The sequence below is a fragment of the Typopeltis vanoorti genome, chromosome 14 (genome assembly GCF_054136105.1).
Source record: "Typopeltis vanoorti isolate ZY-2024b chromosome 14, IOZ_Tvanoo_1.0, whole genome shotgun sequence".
In the NCBI taxonomy this organism is placed as follows: domain Eukaryota; kingdom Metazoa; phylum Arthropoda; class Arachnida; order Uropygi; family Thelyphonidae; genus Typopeltis; species Typopeltis vanoorti.
The window spans coordinates 42,244,800-42,260,613 of NC_143562.1; the positions used below are offsets into that span (position 1 = coordinate 42,244,800).

Here is a 15,814-nt window from a genome sequence, read left to right on the forward strand (position 1 = left end):
TCAACCCTATCTGAAGAGAATAAGCACAAACTATAAAATAAAACAGCTTGGAAAATGCTATGGAGTAGGAAAGCTAGCTACAGTTATTAACCTGTATGTCATTATTTTAAGAAAAGTATAGAATTTTAAATTTTGTAGAACGAAATGAATCAAATTTTAAAATACAATCCATTGTATGTGCATTTAATGTTCTTGTGATAAACCTTGCTAGATTTGGCATGTTCATCTAGTGTATCATGTGATTAAGAAAACTGCAGAACCTTATCTGCCATTATTTTTTTCAAGTAGGAATTCTGTTAATCAGAGCATACTTTGCCAGCCTGTGTTTATTTTGTGTTAACAGAAATAACTGCTTTCTTTTGATCATACTATTAGGATTTTTTTTTTCTCATGTTCTTTCAAAAGTAAGCTATATTTCATTCTCATGCTTCTTAAATTTTTCTTTTCCAAACAAATGCTTCCCATAAAACTTGACAATATGCCAAGCTAGTGATGTGTTTTAGAGATTTCACACTCCATTTGCAAGGATTTAGTAAAATCCTTAATATAGCTTGTAAAGCAACATTTGGATATTTTACTATAATGTTTTACCACTGTTAATAATCACCATAAAACATCTGTGTATAAGCATCCTGTTCATTTATTGTGGTAGTATTTATTATCACAGTATTTTTTTAAATAAATTTTCTCTTCGTAGATTTCTGCTGTTTCTTTATTCTTAACAATATAATTATACAACATGTTTTACTTCAATTACAGTTTTCCCTCTAGCATGTCCCTCAGACACTTTCAGATATGCCTCTGGTGTATCACCAAGCTTGAAAACACTTTCCACTACAGTCTGGATCTGTTATATATAAATAATAAATAAAAAAATGAGATGAAACATACAGATCTATAGACTGTGTTATCATACAGTTGATTACAATCAATGTATTCATCTGCTTATAAAAATAAACTATGTATTGGCAAAACTGGCTAGATATAGATTTGGGAGAGAGTACAGTTCAATTATGAGCATCAAAGATCTTTGCCAGCAGCATATAATTTTATATAGTGTGATTTTCTGATTGTGTATACAGGTAACCCTCGTATAACGTGGTCTAAAATTGTTGTAACCCTTGTTGAACGTGGTGCTTTATACAACACGGTCTACAAATTGTAGTAACCCTTTATCTTTTCATGTGTTTGTCACCGCACGACTTAAAAATCAAATTGTGTCTGCCTGTATCCCCGCATGTAATTATAAGTAGCGAATTTATATTAGGGGAAATACCCTTTAGCACGCATGTACCTCAATTGTTTACCGTATAAGATGTTTATTGTTGAAAATTTCTAGTTTCTGCCAGGCAAGTGCATTAAAAATCATAAGTGTGTTCATCTCAAGCTGAGCACTTTATTTTCTGGTGAGTTACATACAATATGTAATGCTTGCTTTTTTTTTGTGTAAAAAATTATTTTTATAGTAATGGCCACAAAGTGCAATGAAAGAGGAAAACCAACATTGAAAACAAAATGAATTTCTCTCAAAGAAAAATATTCAAAATCTTGGGTTGGTTGAAAAATGGAGAAAAACCAGGAGTTTTTGCAGGGACTTTGAATTTAAATGAATCAACAATTCGAACAAGCAAACAAAATGAACATAAAATCCGAGAAAGTGTTTATTGCTGGGTCAACGATAAGTGCAAAGCACGTTGCTCATGTACGCGATATTCTAATGGAGAAATCCCTAATGATTTCGATAGAAGATTGCACCTCAAAAGAAAATTCCTATGGATGGAAATCTTATTAAACAAAAAACTCTCAAAGTTGATAAACATTTATAGTGCAGACTTAGGTGTTCAATGCCAATGAATCCGGGTTATACTGGAAAAAAAGTGCAAAAACGCACCTATATTTTGAAAAATGAAAGATCAGCTCCTGGATTCAAAGTTTCCAAGGATAGAATTACTCTACTGTTTTGTAGTAATGCATCAGGTGATTACATGACAAAACCAGTGTTTATTAACCAATCCTTGTGCTATGAAAGATTAAAATATGAACTATTTCATTTTGCCTAAAACATTTATGCATTATGCAAATTGTACTTAAACAAATGAAGTTTAAGTACAATTTGTAATTTTTATACTATGTATTTCTTTCATAGTTTATATGTTTTCTTAACTTACATGAATTACCTGAATTAAATACAAATATTTTTTTTGTTGGATATGTCATTGCTGTTTATATAATTTAAAAAAAAACGATTTCGGAACATAACCTTACTTTTTCTATGTGATCTGAGACTATCATAATGCGATTTTTGTGGAACCTAACATCCGCGTTATACGAGGGTTACCTGTATATATCTTTAAAAAAAGGCCAATTAAAGGACCTGCCAATTTTTTTCCCCATATGACAATGAGGTGGGTACTGCTCAGTCATTTGTATGTAGTGGGTTATTTTATTTTTCACCAAAAATAAATATTCCTGATCAAACTGTTTTGTTTGAAATGTCTAAGCAGCCTCACATGAACTTCAGACAAGATTGCCTTCCTTGAAGTATGTGCACATTCTATACAAATATTCAATAGGATGTTTCAGTAATGCCTCCTGTTCAAAAAGTGGATGTTGAATCATAATGTTGCATATGAAGAATTTTTCCTTTTTCACTTGTAATCATGAACCCAACCATACAACATTCACTAACTTCCTTATCTCATATAACCAACAAAAGAGCTGGATGATGTTTTGGAGTGAGTTAGATCTATTAGTGCAACTGTTTCAATAATCATGAATTACCTGAATTAAATAAAAATATTCAGAATCCTCATATTACATGTGAGGTATTGAGAATGCATTACCACATACCAACACATGAATGCTCTTTTTTTACTAAATAATTTAAGGAAATTACAACGTAAACTAGGATATACATTAAAATAAATTTTAATATACTTCAATATTTCAGCAACATTGTATTGCCATTTTCAAGGAACTTAAGAACAAGACACATGCACGCAGGCACAACAAACAGTGAGGAAGAAGTAGGAAGCTGTTATTTCTCCTAAAGTCCTGACGGTGTCCCCTAGCAGGCAATGTTGGTATTCTTGGGCAATTGGGCCGAAGATCTTCTGATGTAGGTTTCCCAAATTTGAGGCAGTTTCATGCAGCCAAATTTGTTAAGGTTTGGATTGTTTCTTAGGGCTAAAGCTGATTCCATAAAAAGTTTCATATTTGTATTTACTACGGTGTATTATCGTGGCTTTCTTCCACCGTATTCTATGGCAGGTATCGAGCGCATGGTCAGCAAGACCAGAGTGGCTGTTTTGGTGAAACCGGATGTAGTCCTTGTGTTCTGAAATTCTAATATTTGCTGTCCTGCCTGTTTGGCCAAAGCTGCAAGGGACCTGGTGTATACCAGGTAGGTCTGGGGGGGGGTCTTTAGTAGAGCAGATAAGGGATGCCAATTTTTTATATGGTCTAACAAGAAGTCATTTTTTTTTTAGGATTTTTGTAATTTTTTCCGAGGTGCCTCGGATATAGGGTATGGTGATGGATTTAGAGTAATTCTTGTTGTGGGGGGGGATACTAGTTTCAATGTTTTTTGGATTTTTTTTTTTGGGGGGGGTAGCCATTGGCTGAGAAAGTGTCGAGAATGTGGTTTAGTTCTGTGGTTAGGGCATTGTCATTTGAACAGATAAGTTTAGCCCTGTTATGTAGTGTCTTAATGACTCCATATTGTTGTGAGGAGGGGTGGTGGGATTGTTGGTGAATGTATCTGCCTGTATGGGTAGGTTTTCTATAGACCGAGAAAATCAAGGTTCCATCAAGCTGGCGGGTGACTAGTGTGTCTAAGAAAGGAAGGTAGTTGTTTTTTTCCTCTTCCAGGGTGAATTTGATTCTGGGGGGTTGGCGTGTTAGGAAGGAGAGGAGTGCATCAGAGCCATGTGGCCAAATAGCGAACACATCATCAACATAGCGAAGCCAAATGGTTGGTTTTTGTGGGGCAGAGTTTAAGGCTTTCTCTTCAAAAGTCTCCATATAAAAGTTGGCCAAGGGTGGGGAGAGTGGAGAACCCATGGCTGTCCCCTCTATTCGTTTCTAGAATTTTCTTTGCCAAACAAAATAGCTCGAGTTCATTGTGAACTGAAATAGGGCTGTGATATCGGGAGGAAATTTAGCTTGGATTAGCTCTAAGGATTCTTTGAGTGGGACATTTGTGAATAAGTAGGAGACATCAAAACTGACCATTGTGTTTGAGTGCAAGGTTTTCTATGCTGGCTTTGAAGTGAGCTGAGTTTTTTATGTGTGAAGGTGTGTTGCCAGTATAGTGTGAGAGCTTTGGCCAAATGTTTAGCTAGTTTGTATGTGGGGGAATCAATGCCATCCACTATGGGATATAATGGCGTATTTTTGGGAGTCCATAAATACGGGGGGGGGGGGGGGGGGGGGGGAGTTAAATGGTTTTAATTTGTTAGTGATTTCCACAGGCCATGAAGTGACCTTCTTAAGGAGCCTGTAGAGTTTTCTAATTTGTGAGTTGGTGGGATTGTACTCGATAAGTAGCCCGATCTAACAGAGCTTTCAGCTTACCTGTGTAATCCTTTTGGTTAAGCAATACTGTGGCATTCCCTTTATCAGCTTTAGTGATTATTATTTTCTTGTTTTTCTTTAATTCTAGTAGAGATTTAATTTCCTTACTGGGCATGTTGGCTTTTGGTGGTTTAGCTTTGGTCAGAACACAAGCCACATCCAGTCTAATATCGTTGACGACGTGGTTTGGAAGGTGTCGTATCATAATATCTTCAGCAGGTATTCTTCTGGGTGCAATAGCGAAGTTGTGGCCATGTGTGAGGGCGTTGAGTGCTTCAGGTTTCACACTAAATGACAAAAGGTTGACTACCGTTTCGGTAGGAAGTTGTGGTTTCGAGATTGAGTTCTTTTTTAAATTTTCAAATTTTTTGATGTGTTGATCTCGTACTTTTTTAAATTCTTTCTCCACTGCAGTGCACGAAATGTCGTATAAAATAGACCAAATTTCGTGGCTTAAGGTGCTTGGAAAGGTCAAGTTTTATATGGAGACTTTTGAAGAGAAAGCCTTAAACTCTGCCCCACAAAAACCAACCATTTGGCTTCGCTATGTTGATGATGTGTTTGCTATTTGGCCACATGGCTCCGATGCACTCCTCTCCTTCCTAACACACTTAAACAACCAACACCCCAGAATCAAATTCACTCTGGAAGAGGGAAAAAAAAACAACTGCTTTCCTTTCTTAGACACACTAGTCACCTGCCAGCCTGATGGAACCTTGGTTTTCTCAGTCTATAGAAAACCCACCTATACAGGCAAATACATTCACCAATAATCCCACCACCCCTCCTCACAACAATATGGAGTCATTAAGACACTACACAAAGGGCTAAACTTATCTGTTCAAATGGCAATGCCCTAACCACAGAACTAAACCACATTCTCAACACTTTCTCTTTTTTTTGGGGGGGGGGGGGGGGTGCAATCATTTCTCAGTGACTACCCCCCCCCCCAAATCCAAAAATATTGAAACTAGTAACCCCCCCCCACACACACACACACAAAACAAGGATTACTCTAAATCCATCACCATACCCTATACCTGAGGCACCTCGGGAAAAAATTACAAAAATCCTAAAAAAACATGACTTAACTTCTTGTTACAGACCATATAAAAAATTGGCATCCCTTATCCGCTCTACTAAAAACCTACCTGGTGTATACCAGGTTCCTTGCAGCTGTAAGCTGTCCTACTTTGGCCAAACCGGCAGGACAGCAAATCTCAGAATTTCAGAACACAAGGACTACATCCGGTTTCACCAATACAGCCACTCTAGTCTTGCTGACCATGTGCTCGATACTGCCATAGAATATGGTGGAAGAAAGCCACGATAATACACCGTAGTAAATACAAATATGAAAGGCTTTTCATGGAATCAGCTTCAGCCCTAAGAAACAATCCAAACCTCAACAAATTTGGCTGCATGAGACTGCCTCAAATTTGGGAAACCTACATCAGAAGACCTTCGGCTCAATCGCCCAAGAATACCGACATTGCCTGCTAGGGGGCACCATCAGGATTTTAAGAGAAATAATAGCTTCCTGCTTCTTCCTCACTTACTGTTTGTTGTGCCTGCATGCAATGCATAACCAATGTCTTGTTTTTAAGTTCCTTGAAAATGGCAACGTGACGTTGCTGAAATATTGAAGTATGTTAAAATGTATTTTAATGTATATCCTAGTTTACATTGCAATTTCCTTAAATTATTTAGTAAAAAATGCATAACCAACATCTAAGCCTTTCCACGAGAATCACATGAATGCTCCTTGTTTTTTGGGCATGTTATGTCTACTTCAAAGTGATAAAAGTATCTTCTGATCAAGTAGGACTTGAAAATTGTTTAAGGTAGACCTTGCTGTTCCAAAAGCCAATATTCTTTAAAAAGAAAATTAACCATGATATGATCACAGTTCTCATTATAAATAAACACATTCAATATAATACTTTTGAAAAGTTCCACCTCATCAGTGTTATGCTAAAGAATATTTACATAATAAATTATTTTTGGTTCCTACAAGAAGCCTGTGTAGCTCAGTGGATGTGGCGTTACCACGACGATTGGCCGCACGAAGGAAGACTTGGTTTCTAGTCTAGTCGCTGACTAGAGGAAATTTTTCTAAGCCTTTTTTTGACCGGTTCCCAAGTTATTCGATCTCTGGCATGGGGAAGCGGGTTTTTCGTCCCGTAAACTCAAGAAAATTGACCGTAGAACCCACATTATTTCAGACATTAAATATATTGTGTTAGGGACCACGAGATGGTGCCACTTTTGAGCCATCTCTCTTCACTATGTACTGCTTAATTAGTGATAGCCTTGGGCCATCTATCTCTGATTGGTACCAGTGGAGATTGAACTGCCCACTCAATCTCCAAAAGTTCATCATCATCATCAAATTCCTGCCATGTACCCTCAAGGGGTGTACAGGAATCAGCAGTTAGAATTGAAGGAAGTACAGGAAGATGGTTTAATGTTAAATCTGGTGTGAGACAAGGATGTACATTATCCCCTCTGTTATTCATTATCTATCTCCAAAAGTTAGATAGGGCTAAATGGCCTCGCCTACTCCCCGTATATGGGAATAAAAAGGCGTTAGCTGATCCTACAAGTTCTCTATAGTGAGAATCAACTGTATTATATTATACATGTTGGCAGCTTTAACCATAGACAGAGGGATTAACATTCATCTATTGTATGCCCACTTCATAGACCTAGTCTGACAATGTGCCAAGAATAGTCAATTCATGCTGAAGGGGAGAAAGAAATAAAGGATTTACGAATTGTCACCAACATGCGAAATCACATGCTTTATATGCAAATTTTCCAACATATAATAATAAACACTTACCCCCACGAAACGCATTGATTACCCTAATATTGAAATGGATTCTCCTTCTTTTGACAGAAGTGTTGAAGAATCGTGCATCTGTGGGCATAGAGTAAATCAATCGCACCGCCAACCTTTATTTGGTAAGCTCCAGTGCACTAGCTTCTCTAGTGAAAACAATGTACATTTTAAATTCAAAACACGATGCTGAAGATCAAGAAATTTGCAGCATGATATGTTACTGGTTGTGAAACGTGAATAAAATTAGAGCAAGAGGATTAAACAGAAGAGAATTCAGAGAATATTGTGAAATGTTAGATTTGGAACATGGCAATCTCATTCTTCACAGGTTCCAAATAGATTTTGGATATTGAAAAATACTGTTCATAATTTTCTAGAAGAGAAAAATGAGCTGCCTGAGGAAAGAGACCTTTTATGTGATAACAATTAGCTGTTTGATTTAGCATTTTTAGGAGTGTTACCAGCCATCTCACTCAATGATCTAAATTTAAAACTACAGGGCAAGAACAAATTATTTCCTAGCTTAGTAAATGATGAAGTTAAAACTAAAGACTAAGATGAAGTTAACACTGTTTACTTCTCAGTTGAAAAATGAAGATTTGGGCCAGTTTCCACACTTAAAAGAGCAGAGTGAATGTGCTGAAGATAATGGCAATTTTACAGAATATATAAAAAAAAAATCAGATTATTGCAAGTCAGTTGAAAGTCATTTTTGTGATTTTGCTAAAGAGGACTGCATACTTGCATTTATAAACCGATTTTCACAGCGAAGAAAAAATTATGAAGATGCCTAGCAACATACATATGGAACTTATTGATTTGAAAACAAATTTATTACTGAATACGAAATTTGATGAGCTTCCCCTCAGTCCCAAATGCTTCCGACATGATTAATTTTTGGCGATCATTTTCCAGAATTAAGAAAATTTACCCAGTTATATCTGTTGTTTCACAACGACATACAAATGTGAACAAGCGTTTTCAGCCATGAAATTGATTAAAAACAAAATGAGATGAGGTCGTGATTGACTGATTCAAATGTGAAGAATTCTTTGCTGCTCTCAGTAACTAATTTAACTCCAAACATTAAAAGCTTGGTGAAATCAAACAGACTCAAAAATCAAATGAATGTTTATCACATATATATATATATTAAATATGTCTATATTAACATTTTTACAGGATACAAGTTGTATAGTGCATCTGAACTCTTACATGAAAAAATTGGTGCATGGAATGTAAAAGGTTGGCCTTCTCTGATATAGATAGAGCAAGTAAAGGGATGCTACTTCATAACATCCTTTACCATCTGAGGGTATAGTATAACGAACACAGAAAACCTAATAATCTAATCATGCCTTTGGGTATTTAGGCCTAAATGCTGGATGAAGCTTATATTAAGGTTTAATAGGAATGATGACAGCTTGGAATAAATTAAACAAAGGTTTAATGATCTCAGTATTTTATCTCAGTCACACAATATGAGAATCGTAATGTGTGCACAAAACAGCACAAGAAATAAGTGGGTGAGATTAGACTGAAACTCATCATCATCAAATTCTTGGCATGTACCCTCAAGGGATGTATGGGATATGATAGTACTGTGTGAAAAATTTACATCATTACTAACTTCCTATCTACAATTCTCCTCCAAATCAGTCTGTTATCTGTCAAGACTCCAACATTATCAGATCTTATACGTCTCTCTTCTAAGGCACTTTTTACCATATTAATCCACCTATACTTGGTCTTCCTCTGGGTGTTTTTCCATCCAACCTGGCAGAGAACACGTGCTCATCTTTTAAGTGACCATACCTCCTGAGATTAGCTCTGCTAATGCATTCCTGGATGTTGACAATGTCAAGTTCTTTCCAAGTATTCTCGTTTTTAATATGATATTGCCATTGATGCCATCTGTCACACCTCTAATCTTTCTCAGGACTCTCATATCTGCGGTCTCTAGTCTTTGGTGAAGTGTTTTACTTAGACTGAAACTCTAAAGTCATAATAGGAGTGCTCTCTATGGGCAAGTGGATGTAGCAATGGCTGTGGGTTGGTCTAAGAATTATAGTTTCCGATATTGTGGGAAGTTTTACATAACCATATTTATTGAGGTTGAGTTTGATTTTAAGATCCACTGCTGATTCCGAAAAAGTGTTTCATGGTTGTATTTACTGCAGTGAAACATAGATTTTCTTTTAACTCTAGTTTGATTCTGCACAGGGTGAATGACCATAATTGAGCCAGTGGATGTATGTCTTAGGTTCTTCTAGGTGAACACTTCCAGTCTGACCAAAACAAGTTGCACAAACAACGAACCTTGTGCATATACCTGAAATTGAGAGGGGAGGAAGATGGTGTTTAGGGGATCAGATAAGAACAGCCAGTTTGATATGGAGTTTGAAAGTAGTCCAAAGGTTATATTGCTTTCAAAAAGTCCTAAGAATTTTTTTTTCTGAGGTATCTTAGAAATATCTTAGAAACAGAGTGGATATGCAATAGGGAAATGAACAAGTGTATATATATACACATTTTTTAGAACTGTCACTATTAGGTAAGGATTAGGTAAGGTAAGGAGATCCGCTGAATTCAGCTGTGAGGGAAGCCTAATTGATGGTGTTGTTAATTAGAGTTTATAATACCATATTGTTGAAAAGGCATGGAAAGGTGCTATCTCTATAAGGGAATTTCCTCACTCTGTAAATATAATCATCATCAAATTCCTGACATATACCCTCAAGGGTTGTACAGGATATGATAGTAATACATGAAAAATTTACATCATTACTAACTTCCTATCTACAATTTTCTTCCAACTCAATCTGTTACCTGTCAAGACTCTATCAGATCTTATATTTCTATCTAAGGCACTTTTTTACCATATCAATCCACCTATATCTTGGTCTTTTTCCTGCCAACCTGGCAGAGAACACTTGTTAATCTTAACTCTCCCAATCTGTAAATATTTGTCCCAAATATAAAAGGCTGAACCTGTTGAATTTTCTTTTGGTTAACAGTTGTATTAGGGCCTCTCTCGATGAGTCTGTCGACTCCTTGGAGTTGCCCGGAATAATAATAATAATTTAGCTTCTTATTTATTGGTTCTTTTGATATAATCATGCACTTTGTTTTCTTCAGGTTAATAATTAATCCCATGTCTAAGCTTCTGTTGTAAATTTCTGTAACTAAGTTTTGTAGATCAATTTCAGATTCAGCAATAAGGACGGTGTCATCTGCATACCTGAAGTTGTTGAAGTTCCTACCCCTGACTTGTATTCAATTCTGCAATATCTTTAAAAACTTGTTCACTATATATATTATGCAGTAAGGGTGATAAGACACATTCCTGTCTTACTCCTTTTTTTGATTTCAAAGCTATCAGAATATGCATTTTTGTATCTTATCAAGGCCATTTGATTCCAGTACCTATTTGCAATTATATATAGATCTTTTCCTTTTTTAACCCATTATTCTGTAGGATATGTATTAATTTCTTGTGATCTATTAAATCAAATGCTTTGGTGTAATCAAAAAAAGATATATGCTTTTCTGGTTATTAAGGCTTCTTTTGCAAAATGTCTTCAAATTGAAAATTTCTTCTCTTGTACGTTTGTCTTTTTGAAAACCTGATGAGCGTCTTCTATTTCTATTGACAAAGTGCCTTTTATTCTTTCTAGGATTATTCTCAGTTTTGTAACATGGCTTGTTAAACTTATTAGTCTATATTCTGAACATTCAAAAGTTATTGAAATTTTGGGGGTAGTGACAAAGATGAATGTTCTTAGATCATCGGGAATGTATCCTGTATCATATATATTATTAAAAATAACCTTTAGATCATTAATCGTGTATTTATGATATCTTGTGTTTCTATTTTTCCATTTTGATCTTTTATATAAAGATTATGGGCAAAAGTTTTCCTTTTATTTGTCAGAGCTTGGATTGACTTATGCATTTCTTTACTATTGTGTTTATTATCTAATTTCTCTATTTCTTTACATTTTTCATTTAGCCACTTGTCTTTAGCCTTCCTGCATCCATTTTTTTAGCATTTTACTGAGTATTTTATACTGTTGTGTATTTTTATTTTTTTCGTCTTTCATAAGTTCTAATATCGATTCTGTCACACATGGGTTTTTCTTATTGTATTTAATTTTTGGAATAATCTCATTTGCTATCTCATATACTGCACTTCTAAATTTTGACCACCTTTTTTCAAATTCCTCTGTGCTGCATCCTACATGATCTGATTATAGGCTAGGAAATGCAGAGAATATCGATTGTGAAATGTTTAGGCAAATTAGTTGGGCATGTAAAAAAAAAGTGATCCTGATGGGAGACTTTAATTAGAGGAATATAGAATGGAAGGAGGAAATAGTGTATGGGAACAAGGAGAGCAAATTTCTGAGAGATAAGTATCTTAAGCAGCATGTGATTGAGCAAATACAGGCTTTAATGTTTTGGATTTAGTGATAACTTCACAAGACATAGTTGTTAATAAAGTACTGATACTGCTGCTGGTTGGCGAGAGTGATCATGAGGTACTTGTTTGGGAAGTGATGAAACAAGAAAAGGTTATTCCCAAAAATGGATACATGTGGAAGTATAAAGCAGGTGATTATACGAAGCTCTGTAGTCAGTTAGCATCAGTACGTTGGGTAGATGACCTGAGTGGGAAAGATGTTGACAATGCATGGAAACTCACAAGGCAGTATATCTGACAAAAGTAATGTATGATTGCATACCAAGGGTTAAGCGAATAAATAGAGTAGGAGTGAAATGGATGAACAGTGAAATCAAGCAAGCTGTGCTGGAAAAGAAAATATTATGGAGAAGGTACAAGACAGTTGGTGATGATCGGATCCATGGAGAGTATAAAGCACCAGCTAGAAAGGTGACAAGCATGGTGAAGAAAGAAAGGGTGCAATATGAGAGGAGAATGGCTGGTCAGGCCAAGTTTAACTCAAGGGAATTTTTCTGCTATATGGCAAGCAAGAGGAAGAATAATTATGGCAGATTAACGCTGGTGGATAGTCATGCCAGCAGAATAACAGCTGCAAAGGATATAGTGGAATTATTGAATGAGCACTTCATCAGAGTATATCATACTGGTGTAAATGACACCCTGCAATATATAGAAGAGAGGCAAGTATTAGGAGAATTGGAAGTGAAAGAATCAGAGGTGTATCAGATGTTGGTTAAGTTGGATGTTAATAAGGCTGTGGGAATGGATGACATATCACCATGTATTGTTAAAGAATGTGCACCACAGTTGGCTATGCCCTTGACCTGGTTATTTAATGAAAGTCTTGCAGGGGTAGTGTTCCTAAAGAGTGGAAAGAAGGCAAAATAGTACCACTGCACAAAAATGGTTCTAAGACAGAAGTCTCCAACTATAGGCCAGTCTGTATAATTATGATTGTGGTCAAGGTGTTGGAGAGACTGGTAAGGAAATAGAATACAGGATTGGGTTTATGGACATAGCATTCTTTATGATAAGGTAACAAGTGTGTTAGATAAGAGAGAATCATATACAGTGATATTCTTGGACTTTGCAAAAGTGTTTGATAGATAACCATATGATAAATTGGTGTACAAGCTGAAGAGGATTTTTTACAGATAGTATATTGGCTAAATGGATTACAGATTGGCTCTCTGAACAATACCAGCAGGTTGTGTACGATGGAGCAGAGTCTCAAAAAAGGAGGGTGACCAATGGTGTGCCCTAGGGTTCTGTTCTTGGCCTCCTGTTCAACAATATATCACGTGGACTGACTGGGGATCTTTAGTTGTTTGCTGATGCAAAGTTGGGAAGAATTATAAGTAGCACCGTTCATGTTAATTCCCTTCAGGAAGATTTGAATAGACTTTTTACTTGGACAAAGAAGTAAGATTGTAGTTTTAATATCGTTAAGTACAAAGTGTTGCATTTTGAAGTGCAGAAATATAAGGCTGTGTACTATATCGATGGTGCCCTATAGTGGATGAGATTAGAGATTTGGGAGTGATGGTTGACAGCGAACTGAAGCTTAGAGGGCATATTGCTAGTAGTGCTGCTATGATAAGAAGTACTCTAATGTAGGGATAAGGAAGTGGTTGTGCTACTGCATAAGACACTGGTCAGACCACACTTGGACTACTGTGTTCAGATCTGGTCCTGTAGTTTTCAGTGTGATGTGGAGACATTGGAGAGGGTTAAGAGGCAAGTGACTAAGACAATGTCAGGACTTTGGAATGCTGGTTATGGAGAGAGGTGATATGATAGTGACATTTAAGTTAGAGGATTTTATTACATTAATCCAGAGGATTATAAAAAGAGTAGAAGGTGAGAACCAGAGGTCCTCCCTGGAAGTTATGTAAAAGTGTGGTGAAGAGAGGTGTGAGGAGTAGATTTTTTTACATGGAGAATTGTCAGTGAATGGAATGCATTACCAGAATATATTGTTAATGGAAGGAGTGTTAAGGATTTTAAGATTCTATATGATAAATTTAGGTTGGTGTCGAGGCTAGCTGGTGAACAGTCGTGCTATCGGAGAGCTCCTGAGAGATTTGTGTTTTTTGTTGATTTATTGGTGTTTTGGATTCAATTTTTTTTGTTTTGGTGTTTTGGATTCAATAATTTTGGTATATTATTAGAGCTTTATTAACGTGGTTAGTGTACTAAGTGTTTTATAACATAATCTATGTCGGAAGTCGCCGCTAGATGAATTCGTAATGAGTAGTGTTCGTGCAAGCTCCAGATAAGATAAGTATCATTTTCAGTTATCGATACAAATTACTTAATATTGTGTAGTTTTGTTTTGTTTGCCTTGCGTATTTTAGTGCGTCTATTTTTGGTGTGTTATAACATTTAATTTGACAAAACACGTTACAGATAAATATGGCACCTGTGCGTAGGAAAATGGCGGCCAGTAATGAAGGTTTGCCATCGTTATCTAAGAACGGTAGCATAAAAGAAATGAGTCAGTGTACTAGCTGTGAAATGTACGCTTTGCCGAGTGTGGTTAGATGATGATAAAGGATTGAATGTGTGTAGAAAATGTAGGGAGAATGCGGAATTGAAGTGTATTTCGGATCGTGAGTGTGATATTTTTGTCAACCTTCAAAATGAAGGAAATAGGGATATGACAAGAAACGGCAAGGTTGTACATGAAAATTGTGAGAGTGTGAATGTAGAAAGTGTGAATGATAGTATAAATGGTTTCTCAGAGAACAAAAAAGATGAGATAGATGCATTGAGTGAGATCGCATTGTTGAATAGTGCGATAGAAAGAGGAAAACAGCAGCTAGAGTGCATGAATAAAAGTAGACTGAATGAACCAACCAATAATAAAAGGTATGACAGGAAAAATAGACGTATGAATGTGAACATGAACAAAATGAAGGATAGAGTGCTGTATGGAGACTCGTTAGTACGAGGTGTGTTAGTAGAGGACTTGACAAAATCGTACCAACCTGGTGCGACCATAAAGGACGTAACTGCGTCTATTAGAGAGCAAAAGGAAACGGTGAAAGAAATGATTGTTGTGGCAGGTACGAATGATTTGAAAGGAGATAAAATGGAAATGATAGAAGACCTGAATGAATTGTTTGAGGTAGCAAAAGAAAAGAGTGAGAGAGTTAGAATGATTAGTCATTTGCCACGGTATGACAGTGAAATGTTTAAAAGGAGGGCTATAATTGCAAATGACTTTATGCGTGGGTTATGTATGACGAGTGGTGTGGAATTTGTGGATGTGTGGAGTGAGTTTGATGGGCGAAAGGATCTATATAAGATGGATGGCTTGCATTTGAATGGTTACGGTGTAAGAAGACTTGAGAAAGTGTTGCTGAATGTAGTGGATGTGCAAATTCAGGGAAACTAGATTTGTTAGGGGGGGGTAGAGATACAGTCCTTAAGGAGGCAGTTGAATGTAAGAATGAATATAATATGCCAGAGCAAATAAGGACAACAAATCAGAGTGGGATAGTTAATATAAGGCATCAAGGTAGGGTTGGGGCTAATGGGGGTCTTAAATTCATGTACTAATACTAGGAGTATTAGGAACAAGAAGGAAGAGTTTTTGGCCATGGTTGGCACTTCCAGACCACAGGTTATAGGTATTAGTGAAACATGGCTGACTGTAGATGATATAACTAGTGGGATTGAATGTGATGGGTATAGTGTGTTCAGGAATGACAGAGAGAATAAAATGGGGGGAGGAGTATTGTTGATGATAGCTGATGAGCTCCAGCCAAGGAGAATAGAAGTTGAATTGCAGGATAGAGAAAAGAGCACATTTGAGGCCATTTGGTGTGAGATTGTGGCTAGCAGAACTAAATATACAATTGGGTGCTGCTATAGACCAGGTGATGGAAAAGATGGTGGTGACAGTATGCACAAGCAAATAGAAG

At 36.4% G+C, this 15,814-nt stretch overlaps 1 protein-coding gene across 2 annotated transcripts in view; it reads right to left on the reverse strand.

The window, feature by feature from the left end:
* Window positions 1-694: 694 nt before the first annotated feature.
* The window catches only part of LOC150099405 (NAD(P)H oxidoreductase RTN4IP1, mitochondrial-like), a 289,878-nt gene continuing 274,758 nt past the window's right edge, over window positions 695-15,814 (reverse strand). For both annotated transcript variants that reach the window (XM_090404050.1, XM_090404049.1), the window contains exon 10: window positions 695-847. In XM_090404050.1, the coding sequence (XP_090260176.1) occupies window positions 731-847 (117 nt within the window). In that variant the 3' untranslated portion in view covers window positions 695-730. The remainder of the gene's footprint in view (window positions 848-15,814) is intronic.